Source organism: Salmo salar, chromosome 02, assembly GCF_965601325.2.
Source record: "Salmo salar chromosome 02, fSalSal1, whole genome shotgun sequence".
Lineage (NCBI taxonomy): Eukaryota > Metazoa > Chordata > Actinopteri > Salmoniformes > Salmonidae > Salmo > Salmo salar.
Window position 1 is genome coordinate 23867831 of NC_138292.1, and position 27197 is coordinate 23895027.

The 27197-nt window shown below is 40.8% G+C and overlaps 1 protein-coding gene and 1 pseudogene across 3 annotated transcripts; both read right to left on the bottom strand.

Moving 5' to 3' along the window:
• Positions 1-2401: 2401 nt before the first annotated feature.
• On the bottom strand, positions 2402-4467 carry LOC145850434 (NXPE family member 3 pseudogene; annotated as a pseudogene).
• A 4113-nt stretch (positions 4468-8580) lies between these two features.
• Positions 8581-26436, bottom strand: LOC106578702 (cell adhesion molecule CEACAM20). 3 transcript variants are annotated; one of them, XM_045700614.2, is made up of 9 exons: positions 26159-26436; positions 16513-16833; positions 10803-11090; positions 10324-10578; positions 9975-10092; positions 9759-9787; positions 9370-9452; positions 9017-9058; positions 8581-8864 (listed from the first exon to the last, which is right to left on the bottom strand). In XM_045700614.2, exons 1-8 carry the CDS (start codon positions 26202-26204, stop codon positions 9050-9052), a joined length of 1149 nt encoding a protein of 382 aa, XP_045556570.2. In that variant the 5' UTR covers positions 26205-26436; the 3' UTR covers positions 8581-8864; positions 9017-9049. The 3 variants fall into 3 exon arrangements, with proteins under 3 accessions (XP_045556570.2, XP_082817200.1, XP_045556578.2); XM_045700622.2 differs by having other exon boundaries at positions 8622-8861; XM_082961074.1 differs by lacking the exon at positions 16513-16833 and having other exon boundaries at positions 26159-26399.
• Positions 26437-27197: the final 761 nt, after the last annotated feature.

Here is a 27197-nt window from a genome sequence, read left to right on the forward strand (position 1 = left end):
TATTGAAGTAGACGTCCTGGGAGTGCATTCTGACGAAGACAACAAAAGGTAATCAAACTTTTATAATAGTAAATATGATTATGGTGAGTGCTAAACTTGCTGGGTGTCTAAATAGCGAGCCCGTGATGCCTGGGCTATGTACTTAGAATATTGCAAAATGTGCTTTCACCAAAAAGCTATTTTAAAATCGGACATATCGAGTGCATAGAGGAGGTCTGTATCTATAATTCTTAAAATAATTGTTATGCTTTTTGTGAACGTTTATCGTGAGTAATTAAAATGTTAGCGAATTCCCCGGAAGTTTGCGGGGGGTATGCTAGTTCTGAACGTCACATGCTAATGTAAAAGCTGGTTTTTGATATAAATATTAACTTGATTGAACAAAACATGCATGTATTGTATAACATAATGTCCTAGGGTTGTCATCTGATGAAGATCATCAAAGGTGAGTGCTGCATTTAGCTGTCTTCTGGGTTTTGGTGACATTATATGCTGGCTTGAAAAATGGGTGTCTGATTATTTCTGGCTTGGTACTCTGCTGACATAATCTAATGTTTTGCTTTCGTTGTAAAGCCTTTTTGAAATCGGACAGTGTGGTTAGATTAACGAGAGTCTTATCTTTAAATGGCTGTAAAATAGTCATATGTTTGAGAAATTGAAGTAATAGGATTTTTAAGGTTTTGAAAATCGCGCCACAGGCTGGCAGTGGCTGTTACGTAGGTGGGACGAATTCGTCCCGCCTAGCCTAGAGAGGTTAACGAGAGTCTTGTCTTTAAATAGCTGTAAAATAGTCATATGTTTGAGAAGGACTCACCACGCTGGCGGGCGGCTCCGGCTGCTCCGGACAGGCGGGCGGCTCCGGCGGCTCCGGACAGGCGGGCGGCTCCGGCGGCTCCGGACAGGCGGGCGGCTCCGGCGGCTCCGGACAGGCGGCGGCTCCGGCGGCTCCGGACAGGCGGGCGGCTCCGGCGGCTCCGGACAGGCGGGCGGCTCCGGCGGCTCCGGACTGGCGGGCGGCTCCGGCGGCTCCGGACTGGCGGGTGGCTCTGGCGGCTCCAAACTGGCGGCTCTGGCCTGGTGGGCGGCTCTGGCGGCTCCAGACTGGCGGGCAGCTCTGGACCAGGGTTCACCAGGCTGGGGAGACATGAAGGAGGCCTGGCTCTGGGCGCAGGCACTGGACTCACCAGGCTGGGGAAACCCACTGGAGGCCTGGTCCTAGGAGGAGGCACAGGACGGACCAGGATGCGGAGACCCACTGGAGGCCTGGACCGAGGAGGAGGCACAGGATAAACCGGGCTGTGGGGGAGCACTGGAGTCCTGCTACTTAGGCTATTTACCCACACTCCAGGCTGAATGCCCACTTTGGCCCACACGGGCGGAGCGCAGGCATTGGACGAACTGGACCCTCCCAGCACCCTGGAGACACAGGGCGCAGTGCCGGTGCAGGATAACCTGGACCGAAAAGGCGCACTGGAGACCAGACGCACTGAGCCGGCACAATCCGTCCTGGCTCGATACCTGCACTCGCATGGCACTTGCGGGTGGCTGGCCTATAGCGCACCGGGCTATGCACGCACACTGGAGACACCGTGCGCTTCACAGCATAACACGGTGCCTTACCAGTACCACGCTGCCTGCCGTAAGCATGGGGAGTTGGCCCAGAATTCCTTCCTGGTTCCGCCACACTCCCCGTGTGCCCCCCCCAAAAATTTGTTGGGGCTGCCTCTCATGCCTGTTGCGTGCCCTCGCTTCATACCAGCGCCTCTCAGCTATCGCCGCCTCGATCTCCCACTGCAGGCGGCGATACTCCCCAGCCTGAGCCCACGGTCCACCTCCGTCGAGCAATTCCTCCCATCTCCAGGAATCCTGAACGCACCTTTCCATCTCCTCCAAAGTCCATGAGTCCATATTACCCCTCTCCTGGTGCTTCTCCTTCCTCCGCTGCTTGGTCCGTTTTTGGTGGGTGATTCTGTAACGGCTGTCGGAAGAGAGAGTAGACCAAGGTGCAGCGGAGTTAGTGTTCATCTTGAAATTTAATACGAACAAAGAGAACACTACAAAAATGAACAAAACACGACAGCAAAACAGTCCTGTTAGGAAACACTCTAAACAGAAACAATCACCCACAAAACCCAAAGGAAAAATAGGCTACTTATGTGGGATTCCCAATCAGCAACAACGAACTTCAGCTGTGCCTGATTGGGAGCCACACACGGCCCAAAACAAAGAAATACAAAAACATAGAAAAATGTACATAGAACACCCACCAATGTAACACCCTGGCCTAACCAAAAATAAAGAACAAAAACCCCTCTCTATGGCCAGGGCGTTACACATACTCACAGTAAATATTGATATAGATTTGATTTAATTGACTCTTTCTCTAGAAGATTAAATAATGTGCAATTATTCATGTCATGTTCTCTCATAGAAAAATATAGTAGTGAACATTGCCCTGAGCACCCTGTACAGCTGCACTGAGAACCAGTCACTATTGTACAGGCTCACATTTGGGTCCAGGGCCTGGAGGTTGGCCGAGCACAACACCACCAGGGTCCCCGAAGCCCGGTCCAGAAGCCACACCACCGCCCGCCGAATGTGGTGTAGTCGGCAAATGTAGACCTGCACAGGGAAGGTGCTGAAATGGGACCATATGCCGATAAACACCACAGTATTTGACCCACCAGTCAGGCCATCCAGCTCATTAGCTACATAGCGCATCTCACTGGTGATGACAGTGTTGAAGCGGATTGGAGGACCGTGACAATGGTACTTCAGCAGGATGTTGTGGGTGCTGTCCACTGTCATGAAAGGCGACCAACTTCTTAGGACTGCAAAGGTTGAACTCCTTCACCTGTGGCACAAAGAGGAAGGGAGAGTTGGGAGTTAGAAAGCACCTGAGGCATCAGAGAGTGAAAGATGCGTTGAGGTACTTGAACCACTGTCTAACAGTAGAGTCTCCGTACATGTACACCACTTTGCCCTTCAGACACTGAGTGGCAGACAAGTCATTAAACTGGCGCATCACACCACCACCCAGCGTTCGCCATGACCCTTGGAAGTAATACCTGGAAGGAGTGATCTTGGTAGACTCTGTCTTCATGCTGCTTCTCTCCACGTCTGCTTTGTCTGAAAGAGGAAAGCAAGCATCTTGTACCAGCTAGCATCATCACTTTACAGGCAATAGAGGTGCTAGGGCTTTCCCATCTTACATTACTGTAGATGCAGTAGTTGGCTTGAATACTGTCCTGCACACCCAGAAACTCTCCAGGGATGACATATACAGCCACAAAGTAGAGCAGAGCAGTTAGTAGGCTGGCTAGCTAGTGTTAAAAAGATAAACACACAGTTGTACTGTGGTATCTCCTAGCTCGCCTACCTTTTTTTCTCAGGCAGCACAATGACACTGTCAGACCCTGAAGGAGGAATGGGAACTTTGATGTTCACACCACTGAGAGAATTGAGAGAGAATCATATTTGAATGTTAAATAAACCCACAGAAGCAAGCAATCTGATACATTGAAAACAAATTCTGTGATTCAATTAGACACACTTTCACTCATATATGGAGTGTACCCCTCACTAACCTCTGGAAGAGCAAGGCCTCTTTGTTGGTGAGCAGATGTTTCACAGTTTCCTCAAATAGCGTGGTTGATCTGTGCGTCACAGCTCAGCAGCTTGTGCTTGTAGCAGTACCAGGGCTCCCCTGTGTGGGGGTCTGTGAAATTGCACAACGGATCCTGGTTTATCAGCAGACACAGGTTACATACAGTTGTTTGGGACAGTTTTCCAGAGCGGAACAGACTCTTAAAGAAAATCCGATCGGGCCGTTCTTCTCGTAACCATCTTAGAACATGAACTGCGTCACTAGGATGGACCAGTGTCACCTCCACCTGTGCATACCCCTGCTATAGTAATGGGAAAATGGCAGAGTAGGTCCCATTCCTGTGGTCCAGCACCTGTCCTGCAACTCCTGTCTCCAACTTGGAGTGCAGCCAGGCCAGCATGAAGTCTCCACCATAGCTCTTGGGACACCCCTGGAAATCGTGTATATGGACCAGAGCCTCCAACTGGTCCACCATGTGCCACTTTCTTCTGCTTCCTGCTGACAGGATCACAAAAAGGCTGTGTGCAGGGTCACTGGTCTGGTTCAGGGACACATTCACAGAGTGGAGCTGAGGCTGTGGCCAGGCGATAGACTCCAGGAGGTCACGCTCCTCCAGAGCCTTCTCCGGTGAGGGCCCCTGGCCACAGTGGCTCTGGTTGCGACGCAGAGGAGAAAGTCCCTCTGTGATGAAAGCTAGTTGGATGCTGCTTTGGAGCTGGTAGAATGTTGACACCATGTTTTGACCTATAACTTGTTTTGAGTGCAGATGGCTGTACCCTACCTCCAGAATGTTGATGTTACTGAACAGGAAGCAGAGGCATGACAGGGCCAACAGGAAGACAATACAGATATATTTCTTCTTCACATGATCCTCTGTCAGTCCCCTGATGTTAACACAAAGAAGCTGGTAACTGTTTGCCCTATGCATGTTTGCATGTGTGCATAAATAGAGAAGAACTAGAAAATATGCATTAATTTAGCTTAGCAGGCTTCACATCTTGTTGAGCACAGGTGACCTGGGTTTAAACCCCAGTCAGTCACACTTTGGCTGTAAAAGTTTAGTCTTTTCCTAGACCGATTGATTGTTGATCATATCATACAGTATTATATACACACATGTTCACTTACCTCCATATGTATTTTGACAGTAAAGCTAAAATCTTAATTTGTCTCTATACTCCAGCATTGAGATTGAATGTATTTAGCCCCCCCTTTTGGAAGTCATAAGTATTTTGACAAATTAAAGGCCCAATGCAGCAGTTTCTCTCAATATCAAATTATTTCTGTGTAACAATTAGTTACTTTACAGTATTAATTTTCTATTCATATTAAATTATACAAAATATAGTTTTTGCAAGAAAATAAATCTGATGAAAAACTGTCTGGGATTGGTCTGAGCGGTAGTGCTGAGCAACTAGTGCTTTTTGAGGTTGGTTCAGATTTTTCAATTTCGGTTGACTTTTTTGTAAACAATAAATGCATTATATTTTTGCCTCCCGAGTGGCACAGCAGACTAAGGCACTACTTCTCAGTGCTAGAGGCGTCACTACAGACCCTGGTTCAATTCCAGGCTGTATCACAACTGGCAGTGATTGGGAGTCCCATAGGGCGGCGCACAATTGGCCGTCATTGTAAATAAGAATTTGTTCTTAACTGAATGTTGCCTAGTTAAATAAAATAAATATTGGTTCAATGCTGTAACACAGAATAAAACAAATTGATGGTAATGACTGCCCATTACTATCACTTATTAGGCTAACCATCATTTATTCACATTACTAAAAGAAAATATTTTGGCTGTGTATATTATTTGTTTTTACATTTACGTCATTTAGCAGACACTCTTATCCAGAGCGACTTACAGTAGTGAATGCATACATTTCATAAATTTTTTTATTTTAATTTTTTCTCCATACTGGCCCCCCGTGGGAATCGAACCCACAACCCTGGCGTTGCAAACACCATGCTCTACCAACTGAGCCACACGGGACCACACATTATGGTTGATTATGATTATGATTATGACTATTTCATTAATACAACCACAATGGTAGTAACTTCCCATTACTGCATATCACTTCTTTTTTTAAACTACCTTTATTCACATTACTTTAATAAAATATTTCAATTGTGTATATTAGATGTTTTTATTTTATTACTTATTTTATTCCAAGTCATCATGTCATCTCTGTTCAGGCAGTAGCAGCCAGCCAGCCATCTTGCGCCATGAGTGATGTGTACGCCGAGGAACTTAAAAAAACGTTCCACCTTCTCCACTGCTGTCCCGTCGATGTGGATGGGGGGTGCTTCCTCTGCTTTTTCCTGAAGTCCACGATCATCTCCTTTGTTTTGTTGACGTTGAGTGAGAAGTTATTTTCCTTACACCACACACTGAGAGCCCTCACCTCCTCCGTGTAGGCTGTCTTGTCGTTGTTGGTAATCAAGCCTACTACTGTTGTGTCGTCTGCAAACGTGTTGATTGAGTTGGAGGCGTGCACGGCCACGCAGTCATGGGTGAACAGGGAGTACAGGAGAGGGCTGAGCACGCACCCTTGTGGGGCCCCAGTGTTAAAGGTCAGCGAAGTGGAGATGTTTCCCACCTTCACCACCTGGGGCGGCCCGTCAGGAAGTCCAGAACCCAATTGCACAGGGCGGGGTTGAGACCCAGGGCCTCAAGCTTAATGATGAGCTTGGAGGGTACAATGGTGTTGAATGCTGAGCTGTAGTCAATGAACAGCATTCTTACATAGGTATTTCTCTTGTCAGATGGGATAGGGCAGTGTGAAGTGTGATGGCGATTGCATTGTCTGTGGACCTATTGGGGTGGTAAGCAAATTGAAGTGGGTCTAGAGTGACAGGTAAGGTGGAGGTGATATGATCCTTGACTAGTCTCTCAAAGCACTTTATGATGACAGAAGTGAGTGCTACAGGGCGATAATCATTTAGTTCAGTTACCTTTGCATTCTTGGGTACAGGAACAATTGTGACCATCTTGAAGCATTTGGGGACAACAGACTGGGATAATGTACAGTGTTACCAAAGAAGAACATACAAGAAAGGTTGATCTAACATTTATTTGCACACTAGGGAGAAGAAAAATAACTATGAAGGTAAAATAATAACTTAAAGCTGAACACTTCTCTTGCACCTCTCGCCACTCTGCAATTAACATCTCTGTTTGACCTCAGTGTGTCTGTGTCTGTTGAGAATGCAACGTAAAGTCTTACCTAAAAGTACTGCCATGGTGAGAGAAACTACTGTAGCTGCTTCCATCTCTCCTGATATAACAAGTTTTGGTGATTCAGATTGAATCATCTGTCCAAACAAATAATAAGGGGTTTCAGTAATGCCCGCTTATTTGTTTTGTTATCAAAATATTATATACAATTGATATAAAATGTCTTCATAAGTGATATTGCAGCACAAGGAAACAAATTCCTAAACTGCATGATGCTGATTATATATTTAACAATACTGGACTTTGGTGTTGGGGGTGTTTAGTAAAACAAACAGTTTGATAATCCATCATTGTTAAAGCACAACTTTCAAAACCTGAATTTGAAAGTGATTATATTTCCCCAGCTCCAACAAACAGTGTCAGGTTCAGGCTGTCTAAATAGAAGATTGTACCTTTAGATAGAAAACAGGTTAGTTTGAGATTCTTCCTCAGTAGGAGGGACTACTACATATAACTAAACACCACCATCAGGAGACAATATTGTTTCATTTATTCTTAATATAACATACATACAAAATATGCATTATTGACAAATAGTTATGGGAATGTTACTAATATCAAATGTTTTTCTTTTTTATAAAGGTAGCGCTTTAAAAGTGATCCAAAACTGAATAACAATTGATTTATTTCCATTGCACTTTTCTTTGCTTACTTATTCTTTTTTTTAGATCAATTGTCCCTCTGAAAAGGGGGAATCTGCAGTTTCTAAATCCATTTCTGGATTTAAAGATGTATACCTATTGATTCTTAAAGAACATAACTTAAAATGCCTCATGAGGTTAGTTCATCAGATCCCAAACACTTGTTTTACTCCAATGTTTGTAAACAAATAATTTTATTAAACACTAGTTAAACTAGTTAAAACTATAATTTTGATATCATGGATGGTCAGTCCTTTCATCCATAGCTCTGTTTATGAATTTGATAATGGTTGCATTTCTCCAGACCCATCCCTCAGCTGTTCATCAAAATAAGGGTGGGATTGTGCTTTGTTATGGTTTCAACTGCTGATTCCACCTTCAAATTGCTCCTGAGAGTATTGCAATAGTGAGAGAAATTACTGCAGCGTCTGCTATCTCTTCTGATGTTTTAAATGTCAGTGATTCAGACTGTAGGTCTGTCTCCACAAATAAGTATAGAAGACAAGGCTACAATAAGAGTGTTCTAAAGTAACACCAAAACCTGATATGAGGAAGAAATATGACATCTATTCATCACTGCATAAAGGAACAAATTATCAAACTTCCCTATTTGTAGCACAAACCCCACCTCCACTAACACTAATAAGGAAGCTGTGTCAGGTTTTAAATCCACTGAGCCTGTTAACAATGTTGCCCTCTATTGCTTTGCAGGATTTGACTGATAAACATAGTGGACTTTGGTCTTGAGGTATTTTACGATAGTAAATGAAGCATAATTTACATTCATTTGAGATTACATATTATATATAATAAACATCTGTGCTTTATAATCCTTCTCTAACGCTAACATCTTTTAGAACCATCACCCAGCTATGTAGGAATGAATTAACTGAATGTCATTAGGTCATATCAACATATTACTGGCCACACTTGACAATAAGAACAACAGAGTTGATGGAGAAATAGCTGTCAGACTTCATTATTCTGTTTTGACATCATTTAAAGCATTTACGTATACAGCTTCTGTGTCTTTTTGGCACCGTAATTAACAATACAGTACACAAAAAAAATGTATTTACAGTACAGGTCTCACCTGTACCACCAGATGTAACCCTTATCGTTATGCTTTAATTTATGAAATTACTGTTCAGTGTTGTATCATCTACTTTTTATTAGCATGTTATTTTGTTACTAAAAGTACACAATAAACAGAACAATTAAACATAGCATGTGTGTATTGATTGTATTGTATTGATTATGTATATTATATTACAGATCCACACTGGGTGTTATCATGCAGGTTTTCTATGAGTTGATGATGGAACCCAGTAGAGAATGGTGGTTGAAAGGAGGTATTTTCCATTGAATTATCTTACTGCTAGATTGAAGGTAAGTGAAAAAAGAAAGGAACATTAACTTCCATTTATCAGCTATAATACGGCATGAATACCATTTAACATATAACACATAAATCAGTTGTTTTTACAGTTTTGCAGTCACATGGTGCCATGTGATCTAACACAAACTTACCATTATCCTAGTATCATAGGTACTTTTAAAGTCCTACATTTCCTAATTTGGGATAAAGGCTTAAATTAATAAAGGCATTACATACTGTAGAAGGAACAGCCACACCAAAATTTGCCATGATAAAATACGAAAACTCAAAGTCCTGAACAAATTTTTACAGCGATCATATTATAATAAATCATGTAAATGGCTGTCAGTGAGTCAACAATTGAAACTTCCTGGATAACAGTTTCATAGACAAACAGTCTTTGTATACTACATTTCTTGTTTAGAAAAGTCATCTTTATTACACTAAGATTGTAATAGAATACAGACATGCACAGACACATCCCAGGTAACCAGGTCTTACTTACTGTCAGGGGTAGAGGTGGGGATTGATTTTGTCTTGTGTTCTCATATACAGGTGATGGGTTCTCATATACAGGTGGTTGAGTGCCTATAAGAGATACATAAATAGTAGGGGTTGTATAGATGTTGCTACAGTATCTTGTCTGCATTTGTTTGCATAAGCATTGTTACAGTATTAGGCATTAGTGGTTACATCGTTAGTCATAGTAGTGTTGTACTATATCTTGTAATATGTATGAATCCATTTCATTTCTTTGTGGAAACTGTACATTTCTCTGGATAATAGTGTCTGCTAATTGATTAAACATAAATGTGGAGTAAACATACATTTAAAAACCATTAGTAATTACAAATACCTTAACAACCTTTAAGATTGGAGATACAGTATGCTTACCTCTTCGACGCATTGGCTCAGCATTGGTTCTGTATAAAACAAGAAATAGACATTCAAAGGTTGCTGTTCAGAAAACTTCAAGAACATAATATTAGAGTCCTTTTTACAGTTTAGTGTTTTTGAAATATAACCTCTTTGTGACCAGCTTTCATCAATGTGGAAACTGAGCCAACATTTTCTACAAACTGCAGTGATAGAAATGTTTTTTTTACTTACCCATTTTTCCTGATGAAGAAAACTGCAACACCAAATGCCACTCCCACAACCAGCAATAATCCAAACACAATACCAGCAATGGCACCAGCAGGCAGACCTAGTGATAAAAGGTCCCCTTCTGCAGAGACCAGAGACAAAACCATGCAGAGATGAGAGAAGGGCTACACAGTGAACAGGCAGTAGTGTACAATACAGTTCAAATGGGTATCAATTACAACACAACAAAGACAGCTAAAGCAATTATTTCAAAACAAGTTTGAAATGCTAAAATAATGTATGAGTAAATCATCTTGCATCAAACAATTTAATTACTATCTGATATTTCCTTTATAGCTTCTGATAACTTTACCTTTTACTGACAGTTTATGGACCACAGATGTTTTGTTTCCAGTGACATAATTTGTTGCTGTACAGGTGTAATCCCCACTGTCAGAGTATTCACTCTTCTCTTTAGTGAACTCAGGTGAATGTCCTGGTATCTCTGTCTCATTGTGCATCCAGGTGTAACTAGCAGGGGGGTTGGAGTCAGCAGAGCAGGTTAATGTAAACTTCTGTCCTACTTCTATTTCAGTTGGATCCTTGATTTCCATTCCATCAGGTCCATCTGTAACAAAAAACACCAATTCACATTAGAAGTAGCCATATGTTTGTTAGTTGGTAATCAGTGTGAAGTTACACATTCAAACTGTGATATATATCCATATAATTACTTTGTGATATCTTGCGAATCCAGAATTCACACTGTGACTGTCAGATTTTAATGCAAAAAACAATAGTTAGAACACAGTAATTGTATGTCCAGGCTTATAGCAGAGTAGGCCTACTTACAGTTTACAATGAGAATGTATTTAGCATCAGAGGTGCTGACAGGGTTGCTGACAGGGTTGCTGACACTACACAGGTAGTGTCCATTGTCTGTTCTCTTCACAGGGTTTATGGACAGCACTCTCTTATCCTGAGAGATGATTCGGTTGCCACCAGCAGACAGAAGCTGACCATCCTTCATCCACTCTCTGGTGATGATGGAGCCAGAAGCATCACAGGTTAAGGTGACAGAACTGCCCTCGAGGATTGGAGTGTTTGGGAAAGTTATTATGGTAGTACCAGATATTGGTTCTGTGAAAGATAATGGTTATATGAATCAGATAGGTTGGTTTGATAATACAGATTGTAGTCTAGATTAAAATGTAGATTATATATTATATTGTCAAACAGTAACTGTTGTGTATTGATATTATAGTTTGTCCCTTTAGGGCACCTGTAACACACACCCCTCTGCCTACATATGTTGGAATGCTTGAAATGTTTTGTCCTGTGAAACGCATTAAACAATGCCCACGTTAGTTTCTACTCCTGTCTCATGTCCTGTCCTTATATTAATTGTATAAGTAATACAGTTTGCTATACAGCAAAACTGTCAATGAGGAACAAACGTTCTCACGTTTGTGATCATTATCTTCAGTAGAAAGTCTGAGTTTAATTAGTTTTTTTTTTGCTGTAGAAAGATGCAAAGAAACTATCTAGTTGAGTGATGCTAGCTAGCTTCTGATGTCAAAGCAAGAAGAGCCTCGAGGGATAGGAAGAGTTTAGCTGAGGGAGAAAGTGAAGTCACTGTGAGTGAAAAAAAAGATGGTCAGGGAGTAAGGGACAGTCTGAAAAGTGTGAGAAAGAATAAACTGAAAATGTCTGCGTTGGTTGGAAATATAGGAACATTTTATGAATCTGTGGAACAATGGAGTTCTTTCACAGAATGTTTTGAGTACTTTGTGTAGTGAAATGGTATTAAAAGCAGAAGTAGTTATGCCAACATTTTTGACTGTTAACCTCTCTAGGGTCGGCGGGACGAAATCGTCCCACCTACGTAACAGCCAGTGGAATCCTGTGGCGCGTTATTTGAATACCTTAGAAATGCTATTACTTCAATTTCTCAAACATATGACTATTTTACACCATTTTAAAGACAAGACTCTCGTTAATCTAACCACACTGTCCGATTTCAAAAAGGCTTTACAACGAAAGCAAAACATTAGATTATGTCAGCAGAGTACCCAGCCAGAAATAATCAGACACCCATTTTTCAAGCTAGCATATAATGTCACATAAACCCAAACCACAGCTAAATGCAGCACTAACCTTTGATGATCTTCATCAGATGACACACCTAGGACATTATGTTATACAATACATGCATGTTTTGTTCAATCAAGTTCATATTTATATCAAAAACCAGCTTTTTACATTAGCATGTGACGTTCAGAACTAGCATACCCCCCGCAAACTTCCGGGGAATTTTCTAACAATTTACTAAATTACTCACGATAAACGTTCACAAAAAGCATAACAATTATTTTAAGAATTATAGATACAGAACTCCTCTATGCACTCGATATGTCCGATTTTAAAATAGCTTTTTGGTGAAAGCACATTTTGCAATATTCTGAGTACATAGCCCAGCCATCACGGGCTAGCTATTTAGACACCCGGCAAGTTTAGCCTTCACCAAAATCAGATTTACTATTATAAAAGTTTGATTACCTTTTGTTGTCTTCGTCAGAATGCACTCCCAGGACTGCTACTTCAATAACAAATGTTGGTTTGGTCCAAAATAATCCATCGTTATATCCAAATAGCGGCGTTTTGTTCGTGCGTCCCAGACACTATCCGAAATGGTAAATCAGGGTCGCGCGCATGGCGCAATTCGTGACAAAAAAATTCTAAATATTCCATTACCGTACTTCGAAGCATGTCAACCGCTGTTTAAAATCAATTTTTCTGCAATTTATCTCGTAAAAAAGCGATAATATTCCGACCGGGAATCTCCTTTTCGGCAAACAGAGGAAAAATCACAAAGACGGGGGCGGCCAGGGCACGCGCCTTAGCCCACAGTCCTTTGATCGGCCACTTGAGAAAGGCGATAATGTGTTTCAGCCTGGGGCTGGGATGACGACATTCAGGTTTTTCCCGGGCTCTGAGCGCCCATGGAAGACGTAGGAAGTGTCACGTTAGAGCAGAGATCCTTTGTAAAAGATAGAGATGGCAAAGAAGTTCAAGAAATGGTCAGACAGGCCACTTCCTGTAAAGGAATCTCTCAGGTTTTGACCTGCCATTTGAGTTCTGTTATACTCACAGACACCATTCAAACAGTTTTAGAAACTTTGGAGTGTTTTCTATCCAAAGCCAATAATTATATGCATATTCTAGTTACTGGGCAGGAGTAGTAACCAGATTAAATCGGGTACGTTTTTTATCCAGCCGTGAAAATACTGCCCCCTAGCCATAACAGGTTATACAATACATGCATGTTTTGTTCAATCAAGTTCATATTTATATCAAAAAACAGCTTTTTACATTAGCATGTGACGTTCAGAACTAGCATACCCCCCGCAAACTTCCGGTGAATTTACTAAACATTTACTAAATTACTCACGATAAACGTTCACAAAAAGCATAACAATTATTTTAAGAATTATAGATACAGAACTCCTCTATGCACTCGATATGTCCGATTTTAAAATAGCTTTTCGGTGAAAGCACATTTTGCAATATTCTGAGTAGATAGCCCGGCATCACAGGGCTAGCTATTTAGACACCCAGCAAGTTTAGCCCTGACCAAAGTCAGATTTACTATAAGAATAATGTTATTACCTTTGGTGTTCTTCATCAGAATGCACTCCCAGGACTTCTACTTCAATAAGAAATGTTGGTTTGGTCCCAAATAATCCCTAGTTTTATCCAAATAGCAGCGTTTTGTTCGTGTGTTCAAGAAACTATCCGAAAGGGTAAATAAGGGTTACGCGCAGGACGCATTTCGTGACAAAAAAATTCTAAATATTCCATTACCGTACTTCGAAGCATGTCAACCGCTGTTTAAAATCAATTTTTATGCAATTTTTCTCGTAAAAAGCGATAATATTCCGACCGGGAATCTCTGTTTAGGTTCAGAAACGAACGAAAATAAAAACATGGGGTTGACTCATGCACGCGCCTAAGCCCATTGTCCTCTGATAGAGCACTTGCTAAAAGCGCTAATGTGTTTCAGCCTGGGGCTGGAATTACATCATTCAGCTTTTTCCCGCCTTCTGAGAGCCTATGGGAGCCGTAGGAAGTGTCACGTTACAGCAACGATCCTCAGTCTTCAATAAACAGAGTCAAGAAGCTCAAGGAATGGTCAGACAGGCCACTTCCTGTAAGGAATCTTCTCAGGTTTTTGCCTGCCATATGAGTTCTGTTATACTCACAGACACCATTCAAACAGTTTTAGAAACTTTAGGGTGTTTTCTATCCAAAGCCAATAATTATATGCATATTCTAGTTACTGGGCAGGAGTAGTAACCAGATTAAATCGGGTACGTTTTTTATCCGGCCGTGCAAATACTGCCCCCTATCCCCAAAAGGTTTTAAAGCCACTGCACAAACTTTTGAACAAAACCAATTAGTGGAAGTGGACAGACAGATGTGAGGAGGCCTTCAAGGAAGTGAAAACAGCCTTAGCTCAGTCAGAGGCCCTAAACCACTTCAACCCGACTTGCCATTACAGTTGGCATGTGATGCATCGCCTTATGCCATTGGTGCTGTTGTTTCACACATCATGCCACCAGGTAAAGAAAGGCCAATTGCTTTCGCATCACGGACCTTATGTGAGAAGTTAAGAAATTTCATCAGTTTCCATTTGGCCGACGATTCACACTGCTGAAGGACCATAGACCCCTCACCTCCATCTTTGGTCCTAACACCGGCATTCCGTCGCTCGCAGCCAGCCGCATGCAGCGATGGGCATTACTGTTATTTGCTCACCAGTACGATATCAAGTACAGAAGTACTGAGCAGCACTGCAATGCAGACGGCCTCTCAAGACTTCCCTTACCTGTCGCACACACTGAGCACTCCCAGGCAGAGATCTTCTACTTCAAGGAAGTGACAAATGCCCCAGTTACGTCTGTCCAAGTGAAAAAGTTCACCCACACTGATCCAGTGATGTCTGAGGTTGTGTCCATTGCCAATCGTGGGAAAGGAGGAGAGCTGTCGGACAGCCTAAAACCTTACCTAGTGAGGAGAAACGAGCTCACAGTTCAGTCTGGATGCATGCTATGGGGCTGTCGAGTCATCATACCGCCGCCACTGAGAAGGCAGGTGCTTGAAGAACTCCATTCAGGGCACTGTGGCATGGTGCGAATGAAGGAGATTGCACGCAGCTACTTTTGGAGGCCAGGTTTGGACACAGCTATCGAAGACAAGGCCAAGTCATGTTCTGCATGTCAAAAGATGAGGAACATGCCTCAGCTAGTGCCACTACACCCATGGGACTTCCCAGAGGAGCCTTGGCAGCGAGTCCACATAAACTATGCAGGCCCACTGGAGGATCGTATGTTCTTAGTGGTAGTTGACACACACAGCAAATGGCCCGAGGTCACATTTATGAAGAGCACCTCAGCGGAGAGAACCATCGAAACGCTACGGTCAATCTCCAGTCGCTTTGGATTGCCAACGCAACTCGTTAGCGATAATGGCCCCTAACTGGTGTCCGAAGAGTTTCAGTCATTCATGGAAGCAAATGGAATTCAGCACATGAAGTCAGCGCCATATCACCCTGCAACGAACGGCCTTACTGAAAGATTTGTCCAGAAGATGAAGTAAGCTTCAAAATCATCACAAGGGAATGGGTCCTTCAATAGGCGCCTAAACACCTTCCTGTTGACCTACAGAAACACCCCCATGCTAAAACCAAAGTGGCACCCATGATGAGAAGACAGCTTCACACGTGACTCGACCTCCAAAGACTAAACAGGTTGTACAGACACAACAGAGAGGACAGGTGGAGAAACGGAGCAAAGCAAAATACAATATTCAGTGCATGGCTACAGTAACACACATTTTCATCAACACAGCAGAATGGAGCATGTAAAAATACCTGTAAGTGTAATTTAGAAGCGCTCACAGGTGGCATTAATAACAAATAGATTTGGAACCAGCAGGACCTAACTGTTCCATATCTCAAACAATTTTTTTGCAACAAAGCAGTTATCATAACTTGAGAGCCAAGTAGGCCATCACAAGCTGATCATGACTCTCTTCATTCTGAGTGGTACTGAGTGTGTCTATTCTAAAATGTACCTAACACACCTTTATTTCATCAAATATGCTGACATTAATACAAATAATTGTGCTCTAGGCAGGTAACAGATTTGGCCTTGTTCACCAACATCATACACTAGTGATACGCAAAACATATAAATAACATAATTGGAAGTGGGAAGAGATGGACAGAAATAATTGTTCACACTGATTGATATGGTTGGATTTGAGAAACACCTACCTACTATGCAAATGCAAGGACAAACACCTGTGTGTTTTACTTCAAAACCATTTACTAAAATGTGATATCAGCATTATGGTATAGTAGAATGGTATATGTATGGCTGTGAAATGTTTCTGCAGTCCAGCCTTACAATTAAGTACGTACACTGATGATGTGAAACCTAAAGCTAGAACATGGAAGGGAAAGTATTGACTGATAAAAGTAGAATACAAAACATCTTACCATACACTTCCAGTTTGGTGTTTTCCTCCACTGATACTGCTTCAGATGTTACAATGGTCACTGTGTATTGTCCACTGTCAGTCAGAACAAGATTCATGAGCTCCACGGATCCTGACAATCTGTCCAGATTGATTCTGTCTCTGTATGCATCTTCAGGTTTGAAAGTGTCAGAACTGCTGATAGAGTTTAATATAGTTGTACTATTAACTCTCATTTGTAATGTTACAAATGGCTGGTCTGATGCTCTGTTAAATGTCACATTCCCTCCAACCTTCCCAAGTAGGAGCCCGTCTGGTAACACACCTGCTCCATAACAAGACCCTAGGGAGGCAAGAACAGGTTTGAGTAACAATATGTGTCGACTTTACTGTACTAGACAAGTGATCCTGTCTCTGTATGTCGGATGAATTATGTCAATTCACACATGGCCACGGATGTCAATGATATGGCTGGATAAGAGATACAAATGCCACCTAACCATACCTATCTTTAAATTGGCCAAATCAACCCCTCTTGTAATAGTAAATTCAAACGAATGAGAAAACGATCACAGCAGCATTTGCCTAAGTTTATATCAGCATCCTTATTTTTCATTTTGGGTCGAAAAGTAACGTTGTACATTAAGTTGCTCCTATTTCTCCAACTACACAGTAATAACTAGTAACATCATAGTAGTTACATAGGAATTTCTATGAAGGCCGATTTACATGGTAATAGAGTTTAGCGGTATTGGTTAAAAGACAATTGGAAACAGGAGTGTGTAATTACAAATCCACTTGCCGAAGGTTATTCAAAATGTCTAATTACTAGTGATCTATTTTATGTTACGGGGTGATTCTCTGGATGTCACTTTCCAATAAGTAAAAAACCATACCTTCTGCATGTGCTACTTTATGGTGAAAGGCCTGTTGTACAAGTCTTTGTCTGCTGTAACTATAAACGACAAGATCGACAGGCGTTCTTTTTTTTAGCTTTTCATGCTACGATAGGGCAGCATATACAGTACCGGTCAAAAGTTTGGACACACCTACTCATTCAAGATTTTTCTTTATTTTTACTATTTTATACATTATAGAATAATAGTGAAGACATCAAAACTATGAAATAACACATATGGAATCCTGTAGTAACCAAGAAAGGGTTAACCTGTTAGGGGTAGGGGGCAGTATTGGCACGGCCGGATAAAAAATGTACCCGATTTAATCTGGTTACTACTCCTGCCCAGTAACTAGAATATGCATATAATTATTGGCTTTGGATAGAAAACACGCTAAGGTCTCTAAAACTGTTTGAATGGTGTCTGTGAGTATAACAGAACTCATATGGCAGGCAAAAACCTGAGAAGATTCCTTACAGGAAGTGCCCTCTCTGACAAGATCTTGTCTCTGTTTATTGAAGACTGAGGATCTTTGCTGTAACGTGACACTTCCTACGGCTCCCATAGGCTCTCAGAGCCCGGGAAAAAGCTGAATGATATCGAGGCAGCCTCTGGCTGAAACACATTTGCGCTTTTGGCAAGTGGCCGATCAGAGGACAATGGGCTTAGGCGCGTGCACGAGTCGACCCCATGCTTTATTTTCTTTAGTCTTTTTACCTAAACGCAGATTCCCGGTCGGAATATTATCGCTTTTTTACGAGAAAAATGGCATAAAAATTTATTTTTAACAGCGGTTGACATGCTTCGAAGTACGGTAATGGAATATTTAGAATTTTTTTGTCACGAAATGCATCGTGCTCGTCACCCTTCTTTACCCTTTTGGATAGTGTCTTGAACGCACAAACAAAACGCCGCTGTTTGGATATAACTATGGATTATTTGGGACCAAACCAACATTTGTTATTGAAGTAGAAGTCCTGGGAGTGCATTCTGACGAAGAACACCAAAGGTAATAACATTTTTCTTATAGTAAATCTGATTTTGGTGAGTGCTAAACTTGCTGGGTGTCTAAATAGCTAGCCCTGTGATGCCGGGCTATCTACTTAGAATATTGCAAAATGTGCTTTCACCGAAAAGCTATTTTAACGTCGGACATATCGAGTGCATAGAGGAGTTCTGTATCTATAATTCTTAAAATAATTGTTATGCTTTTTGTGAACGTTTATCGTGAGTAATTTAGTAAATGTTTTGTACATTCACCGGAAGTTTGCTAGTTCTGAATGTCACATGCTAATGTAAAAAGCTGTTTTCTTTTATATAAATATGAACTTGATTGAACAAAACATGCATGTATTGTATAACATAATGTCCTAGGTGTGTCATCTGATGAAGATCATCAAAGGTTAGTGCTGCATTTAGCTGTCTTCTGGGTTTTTGTGACATTATATGCTAGCTTGAAAAATGGGTGTCTGATTATTTCTGGCTGGGTACTCTGCTGACATAATCTAATGTTTTGCTTTCGTTGTAAAAAGCCTTTTTGAAATCGGACAGTGTGGTTAGATTAACGAGAGTCTTGTCTTTAAAATGATGTAAAATAGTCATATGTTTGAGAAATTGAAGTAATAGCATTTCTAAGGTATTTGAATAACGCGCCACAGGATTCCACTGGCTGTTACGTAGGTGGGACGATTTCGTCCCGCCGGCCCTAGAGAGGTTAAACAAATCAAAATATATTTTAGATTCTTCAAAGTAGTCACCCTTTGCCTTCACAACAACTTTGCACACTCTTGGCATTCTCTCAACCACCTTCATGAGGTAGTCACCTGGAATGCATTTCAATTAACAGCTGTGCCTTGCTAAAAGTTAATTTGTGGAATTTCTTTGATTCTTAATGCATTTGAGTCAATCAGTTGTGTTGTAACAAGGTAGGGTTGGTATACAGAAGATAGCCCTATTTGGTAAAATACCAAGTCCATATTATGGTAAGAACAGCTCAAATAAGCAAAGAGAAATGACAGTCCATCATTACTTTAAGACATGAAGTTCAGTCAATGGGGAACATTTCAAAAACGTTGAAAGTTTCTTCAAGTGCAGTCGCAAAAACCATCAAGCGCTATGATGAATCTAGCTCTCATGAGGACCGCCACAGGAAAGGAAGACCCAGAGTTACCTCTGTTGCAGAGGATAAGGTTTTTATTTTTTTATTTAACCTTTATTTAATTATTAAGCAAGTCAGGTAAGAACAAAATCTTATTTACAATGAAGGTCAACCAAAGGACAAAACACACATCACAACAAGAGAGACACCCCAACACTACATAAAGAGAGACCTAAGACAACAACATAGCATGGCAGCAATACATGAAAACACGGCATGGTAGCAACCAAACATGTCATGAACAATATAGCAACACCACATGGCAGCAGCACAACATGTTACTGTAGCAGCACAAAACATGGTACAAACATTATTGGGCACAGACAGCAGCACAAAGGACAAGAAGGTAGAGACAACAATACATCACGTGAAGCAGCCACAAGTGTCCATGATTGAGTCTTTGAATGAAGAGATTGAGATAAAACAATCCAGTTTGAGTGTTTTTTAAAGATTGTTCTAGTCGCTAGCTGCAGTGAACTGAAAATTGGAGTGACCCAGGGATGTGTGTGCTTTGGGGACCTTTAACCTGTCTGGGCTAGGGGGCAGTATTTTCACGGCCGGATGAAAAACGTACCCAATTTAAACAGGTTACTACTCTTGCCCAGAAACTAGAATATGCATATTATTAGATTTGGATAGAAAACACTCTGAAGTTTCTAAAACTGTTTGAATGGTGTCTGTGAGTATAACAGAACTCATATGGCAGGCAAAAACCTGAGAAAAAGTCAACCAGGAAGTGGAGGATGTGAGAATTGTAGTTCTTCTTTCTAGTCCCTTTCGAAACTACAGTATCCGTGGGGTTACTTTGCACTTCCTAAGGCTTCCATTGGCTGTCTAAAGCCTTCAGAAAGTGGTTTGAGCATTCTCCTGTCACTGGGCAGATAATAGGAGCTCAGTTTCTGAGTGGACTGCCTGGCAACAAAGGGATTGGATATGCTCGGTCCCGCGAGCGCGCCGTTCCTTCTTTTTCTCCTTGAATGAATACGCTATTGTCCGGTTGGAATATTATCGCAACTTTACGTTAAAAATACCATAAAGATTGATTTTAAACAGCGGTTGACATGCTTCTAAGTACAGTAATGGAACATTTAGACTTTTCGTCTCTGGTACTGCGCTTGCGCGTTATGCCTTTGTATAGTGCTCTGAACGCACGAACAAAACGGAGGTATTTGGACATAAATATGTATTATTTCGAACAAAAACAACATTTCTTGTGGAAGTAGCAGTCCTGGGAGTGCATTCTGACGAAGATCAGCAAAGGTAAGAGAATATTTCTAATACTAATTCTGAGTTTAGGTTTCCCCGAACTTGGCTGAGCTATGTACTAAGAATATTGAAAAATGTGCTTTCTCCGTAAAGCTATTTTAAAATCTGACAAAGCGGTTGCATCCAGGAGTAGTCTATCTATAATTCTTTAAATAATTGTTATATATTTTGTCAACGTTTATGATGAGTATTTTTGTAAATTGATGTGCATATTCACCGGACGATTTGGTGGGAATACATTTTCTGAACATCACACGCCAATGTAAAATGCTGTTTTTGGATATAAATATGAACTTTATCGGACAAAACATACATGTATTGTGTAACATAATGTCCTAGGAGTGTCATCTGATGAAGATCGTCAAAGGTTAGTGCTTCATTTAGCTGTATTTTGGGTTTTATTGACACATGACCTTGCTTGGAAAATGGCTGTGTGATTATTTTTGTCTATGTACTCTCCTAACATAATCTAATGTTTTGCTTTCACTGTAAAGCCTTTTTGAAATCGGACAATGTGGTTACATCAAGGAGAAGTGTATCTTTAAAATGGTGTAAAATAGTTGTATGTTTGAGAAAGTTCCAGATGGCACCATCTCTCCCATTCCAGGCTTCTCCCAGGTTGGCAACCATCCTGCTTAGAGGACAAAGAGAAGGAAAGGGGCTGAGACCCACCGATGAGGAGGGGCCAGAGGAGAGAAGGGGGAGACCACAGCCAGAGGGCTGAGACCAAGCTAGCATATAATGTCACATAAACCCAAACCACAGCTAAATGCAGCACTAACCTTTGATGATCTTCATCAGATGACAACCCTAGGACATTATGTTATACAATACATGCATGTTTTGTTCAATCAAGTTCATATTTATATCAAAAACCAGCTTTTTACATTAGCATGTGACTAGCATGTGACTAGCATTCCCACCGAACACTGCCGGTGAATTTACTAAATTACTCACGATAAACGTTCACAAAAAACATAACAATTATTTTAAGAATTATAGATACAGAACTCCTCTATGCACTCGCTATGTCCGATTTTAAAATAGCTTTTCGGTGAAAGCACATTTTGCAATATTCTCAGTAGATAGCCCGGCATCACAGGGCTAGCTATTTAGACACCCAGCAAGTTTAGCACTCACCAAAGTCAGATTTACTTTAAGAAAAATGTTATTACCTTTGCTGTTCTTCGTCAGAATGCACTCCCAGGACTTCTACTTCAATAGCAAATGTTGGTTTGGTCCCAAATAATCCATTGTTATATCCAAATAGCGGCGTTTTTTTTTGTGCGTTCAAGACATTATCCGAAAGGGTAAATAAGGGTGACGAGCATGGCGCATTTCGTGACAAAAAATGTCTAAATATTCCATTACCGTACTTCGAAGCATGTCAACCACTGTTTAAAATCAATTTTTATGCCATTTTTCTCGTAAAAAAGCGATAATATTCCGACCGGGAAAGCGTGTATACGTACAAAGAGAGAGAAAATAAAAACATCTCGTGCCCTCGTGCACGAGCCTGAGTCTCAGAGTACTCTGACCGGCCACTATCCAAACGCGATAATGTGTTTCAGCCTGGGGCTGCCTCGATATCATTCAGCTTTTTCCCGGGCTCTGAGAGCCTATGGGAGCCGTAGGAAGTGTCACGTTACAGCAAAGATCCTCAGTCTTCAATAAAAAGAGCCAAGATGAACAACAACTTGTCAGACAGGCCACTTCCTGTTTAGAATCTTCTCAGGTTTTTGCGTGCCATATGAGTTCTGTTATACTCACAGACACCATTCAAACAGTTTTAGAAACTTTAGGGTGTTTTCTATCCAAAGCCAATAATTATATGCATATTCTAGTTACTGGGCAGGAGTAGTAAGCAGATTAAATCGGGTACGTTTTTTATCCGGCCGTGTCAATACTGCCCCCTAGCCCTAACAGGATAATAGAAGGGGAGGGGCTATGGGACCCCCCCTCCTCCACATTTATAGGGTCCTAGACTACAGATTAACAATATATATTCATTATAAGGTTTAGAATTGTTCCACAGTCTTTTCTAAGACTCAGAAAAATGGAACCAACACTATTCATAAGAAGCATTGCCTAATGTGAACCATGCCTCAAACTAAAGAGATCTCAGAAGACCTAAGATTAAGAATTGTTGACTTGCGTAAAGCTGGAAAGGTTACAAAAGTATCTCTGAAAGCCTTGATGTTCATCAGTCCACGATAAGACAAGTTGTCTATAAATGTAAAAAGTTCAACACTGTTGTTAGATTGGCTGTCCTGCAAAGATTACTGCAAGAGCACAGAGCAGAATGCTCAATGAGGTTAAGAAGAATCCTAGAGTGTCAGATAGACTTACATAAATCTCTGGAACATGCTAACATCTCTGTTTACAAGTTTAAAATATGTAAAACACTTAACAAGAATGGTGTTCATGGGAGGACACCACAGAAGAAGCCACTGCTGTCCAAAAAAAACATTGCTACATGTATGAAGTTCACAAAAGAGGACTTTGATGTTCCACAGATCTACTAGCAAAATATTCTTTGGACAGATTAAACTAAAGTAGAGTTTTTTGGAAGGAACACACAACACTATGTGTGGAAAAAAAGGCACAGCACACCAACATCAAAACCTCATCCCCACTGTAAAGTATGGTGGAGGGAGCACCATGGTTTGGGGCTGCTTGGCTGCCTCAGGGCCTGGACAGTTTGCTATCATCGACAGAAAAATTAATTAGCAAGTTTATCAAGACATTTTGCAGGAGAATGTATGGCTATCTGTACGCCAATTGAAGCTCAACAGAAGTTGGGTGAACAACAACCCAAAACACAGAAGTAAATCAACAACAGAATGGCTTCAACAGAACAAAATACACCTTCTAGAGTGGCCCGGTCAGAGTCCTGACCTCAACCCGATTTGAGATGCTGTGACATGACCTCAAGAGAGCGGTTCACAACAGACATCCCAAGAATATTGCTGAACTGAAACAGTTTTGTAAAGAGGAATAGTCCAAAATTCCTCCTGACCGTTGTGCAGGTCTGATCTGCAACTACAGAAAACATTTGGTTGAGGTTATTGCTGTCAAAGGAAGGTCAACCAGTTACTAAATCTAGGGGTTCACATACTTTTTCCACCCTGCACTGTAAATGTTTACATGGTGTGTTCAATGAAGACATGAAAACGTATCATAGTTAGTGTGTTATTAGTTGAAGCAGACTGTGTTTGTCTATTGTTGTGACTTAAATGAAGATCAGATCACATTTTATGACCAATTTATGCAGAAATCCAGGTAATTCCAAAGGGTTAACATACTTTTTCTTTCCCCTGTACATTAACCTGAGTTATATGCAGCCCCTTCCTTGTCAAGTTAAGATAAATAGAACAAGTATTTGTTATAGTTGAAGTTGTCATGATACACTACAACACACAAACTCAGATTTGAATATTGGATTAAAATAGCCAGGGAGTTACTCTAGAGTCCCGATACAGTTGCGCCTTGATGTAAAGTTAATTCACCACCAAGGAGACTTGTTTATTCAGGCAACGCTTTCTTTTCATGATGGGATACAGTTTTTTTCTCCTTTCATTGATCTCTGTGGGGAAGTGATCATTCATTTCAAAATCAGTGTTTCTGCGTTATCTGCCTCCGCTCTTCACCATTTCCTTTTGCTTAAAATGTTCTAAACATGCAATAATAGCCCGTGGCCTATTCCCAGAGGACTTACCCATTCTATTGACTCTGGAGAAAGTGACATTACGCACGACATCTGTGGGCAGATTCAGTTGAGTTGACATAAAGTCTCAGACAGTGTCTTCACAGCTTCTGCTGTTATCATTCTCCAGTATTCCTGAAAATATGAGATTGTCCCGCATAGAACGACACTGTACATCAAGCAAGGTTCTCCCTTTGCACCACCTCCACCTTGCCATGAATATAGTCTACAGTACGTTTGAGCACCTTGTTCTCTTTCCTTGGATCATCAATCTGAAAAGGTCTCAATTCTAAGCTGGCACATAATGCATTGATGTCCTCTCAGGAAATACTTTTGTTTTGTTTTTGACACATATTTAACCCCTTTTTTTGGGTGCTCATAGAGCAAAGTGAAGAACAACATCTTGTCATGAGAATCTCCCCTTTCTATAATTGTTTTTAGGGCAACACATTCGGACGCTAAATACATTTTTGTGAGAAGACGATTTTCGAGATGTCTTGTTACAAGTCTTGTTACCAGGTCCTAGTCTTTAAGACCATATCAACCCTGGGACTACCTGGATTTTTGTTTATACTGGCCCTGTATAGTTACCAGGCCTCAGTGTCCGGTGTGGTGTGAAGTCACGAGCTCTACTGGTCGGCTACAAAGTAGCAACCTAGCGGTGCCATAAGGTCTTCCCTAGAAAGCCTATGTAAATTTGATCGCCAGAAAGCCAAACCCCCAAAATATGTTAGTTTGTTTATTCGTTTAAAATGAGTTTATTATGATCAGGTTCGTGAATTATTTAAAAGTTGGCTACACATTGAGAAATTGAATTAAATAGTGATCCATTCCAACTACTACATTTGTCATCAAACTTGCTGACAAACGCCATTTACGGGCCAGCAGGCCATGAGGAGGCACCATAGACATTGAGGTTGACTGTCTCAGGCAGGATGAAAATGACTACATCGACCATAATCCTTTGCCAGTTATGGACACTATCAAATCAATTCAAATCAATTTTATTTATATAGCCCTTCTTACATCAGCTGATATCTCAAAGTGGTGTACAGAAACCCAGCCTAAAACCCCAAACAGCAAGCAATGCAGGTGTAGAAGCACTATCACCATGATCATTCAGCAAAATGGCATGCTTCAAAATCAAGTACTTCCGGCTTCATGCACCATCAGGAATTTTCTATAGGAATACGTGGATGACGTCAGTGCTATCACTATCTACTGGTTTTAATGTCTATGGTAGTTATATGTAACAATGTCACATTTTGGTTGGAATTATTAACGTGGTTATTCACAGATGACTTTCAAACATGTAATTACAAAACATAATATATCATAAGTCCTTAAACATGTGGAAAAACCTTGAGCAAGTGGATTTGTAATTACACAGTCCTTGTTCCAATGTGTGTAGTTACATAGTATTAGGGGCAACTTAATGTACAGTGTTACCAAAGAAGAACATACAAGAAAGGTTGATCTAACATTTATTTGCACACTAGGGAGAAGAAAAATAACTATGAAGGTAAAATAATAACAGAAAGCTGAACACTTCTCTTGCACCACTCGCCACTCTGCAATTAACATCTCTGTTTGACCTCAGTGTGTCTGTGTCTGTTGAGAATGCAACGTAAAGTCTTACCTAAAAGTACTGCCATGGTGAGAGAAACTACTGTAGCTGCTTCCATATCGCCAGATGTAACAAGTGTTGTTGATTCCGATTGAATATGTTCAAACAATTAATAAGGGTATTCAGTCATCCCAGACTCTGTGCTTTGTGATTAAAATATTAAATACAATTTTGATAAAATGTATTCACAAGTGAGACTGCAGAACAAGTGAACAAACTACTAAACTCCTATGACACTTCAACAAGGAAGTTGTGTGGGATTTTCCCTGTCATACAGTGTTGCCCTCTACTGGTATAACACTATGCTGATTAAATATTTAACAATACTGGACTTTGGTGTTGAGGTGTTAATTAAAGCAAACAATTTGATAATCCATCATTGTTATACACAACTTTCAAATCCTGAATTTGAGAGTGATTACTTCCCCAGACCCACCAAACAGTGTCAGGTTCAGGCTGTTGAAATACAAGATTGTACCTTTAGATAGAAAAAACGTCAGTTTCAGACACTTCCTCCGTTGGAGTGACTACATATCCTATAACTAAACACCACCATCAGGAGTAAATATTGTTCTATTTATTCTTAATTGACGACGGCCATTGCCTCCTGACAGATTTCTCCCTCCAATTTCTATGCTATATTGGTTCCATTAATTAATATATTCTGTTGACTGTGACATGTTATACAGTACTAGTCAAAACTTTGGACACATCTACTCATTCAAGGGTTGTTCTTTATTTTTACTATTTTCTACATTGTAGAATTGGACTGCAGATTGAAGGAAAAGAAGCCAACAAGTGCTCAGCATATGTGGGAACTCCTTCAAGACTGTTGGAAAAGCATTCCAGGTGATGCTGGTTGAGAGAATGCCAAGAGTGTGCAAAGCTGTCATCAAGGCAAAGGATGGCTACTTTGAGAATCTCAAATATAAAATACATTTTGGTTTGTTAAACACTTTTTTGGTTACTACATGATTCCATATGTGTTATTTCATAGTTTTGATGTCTTCACTATTATTCTAAAATGTAGAAAATAGTAAAAATAAAGAGA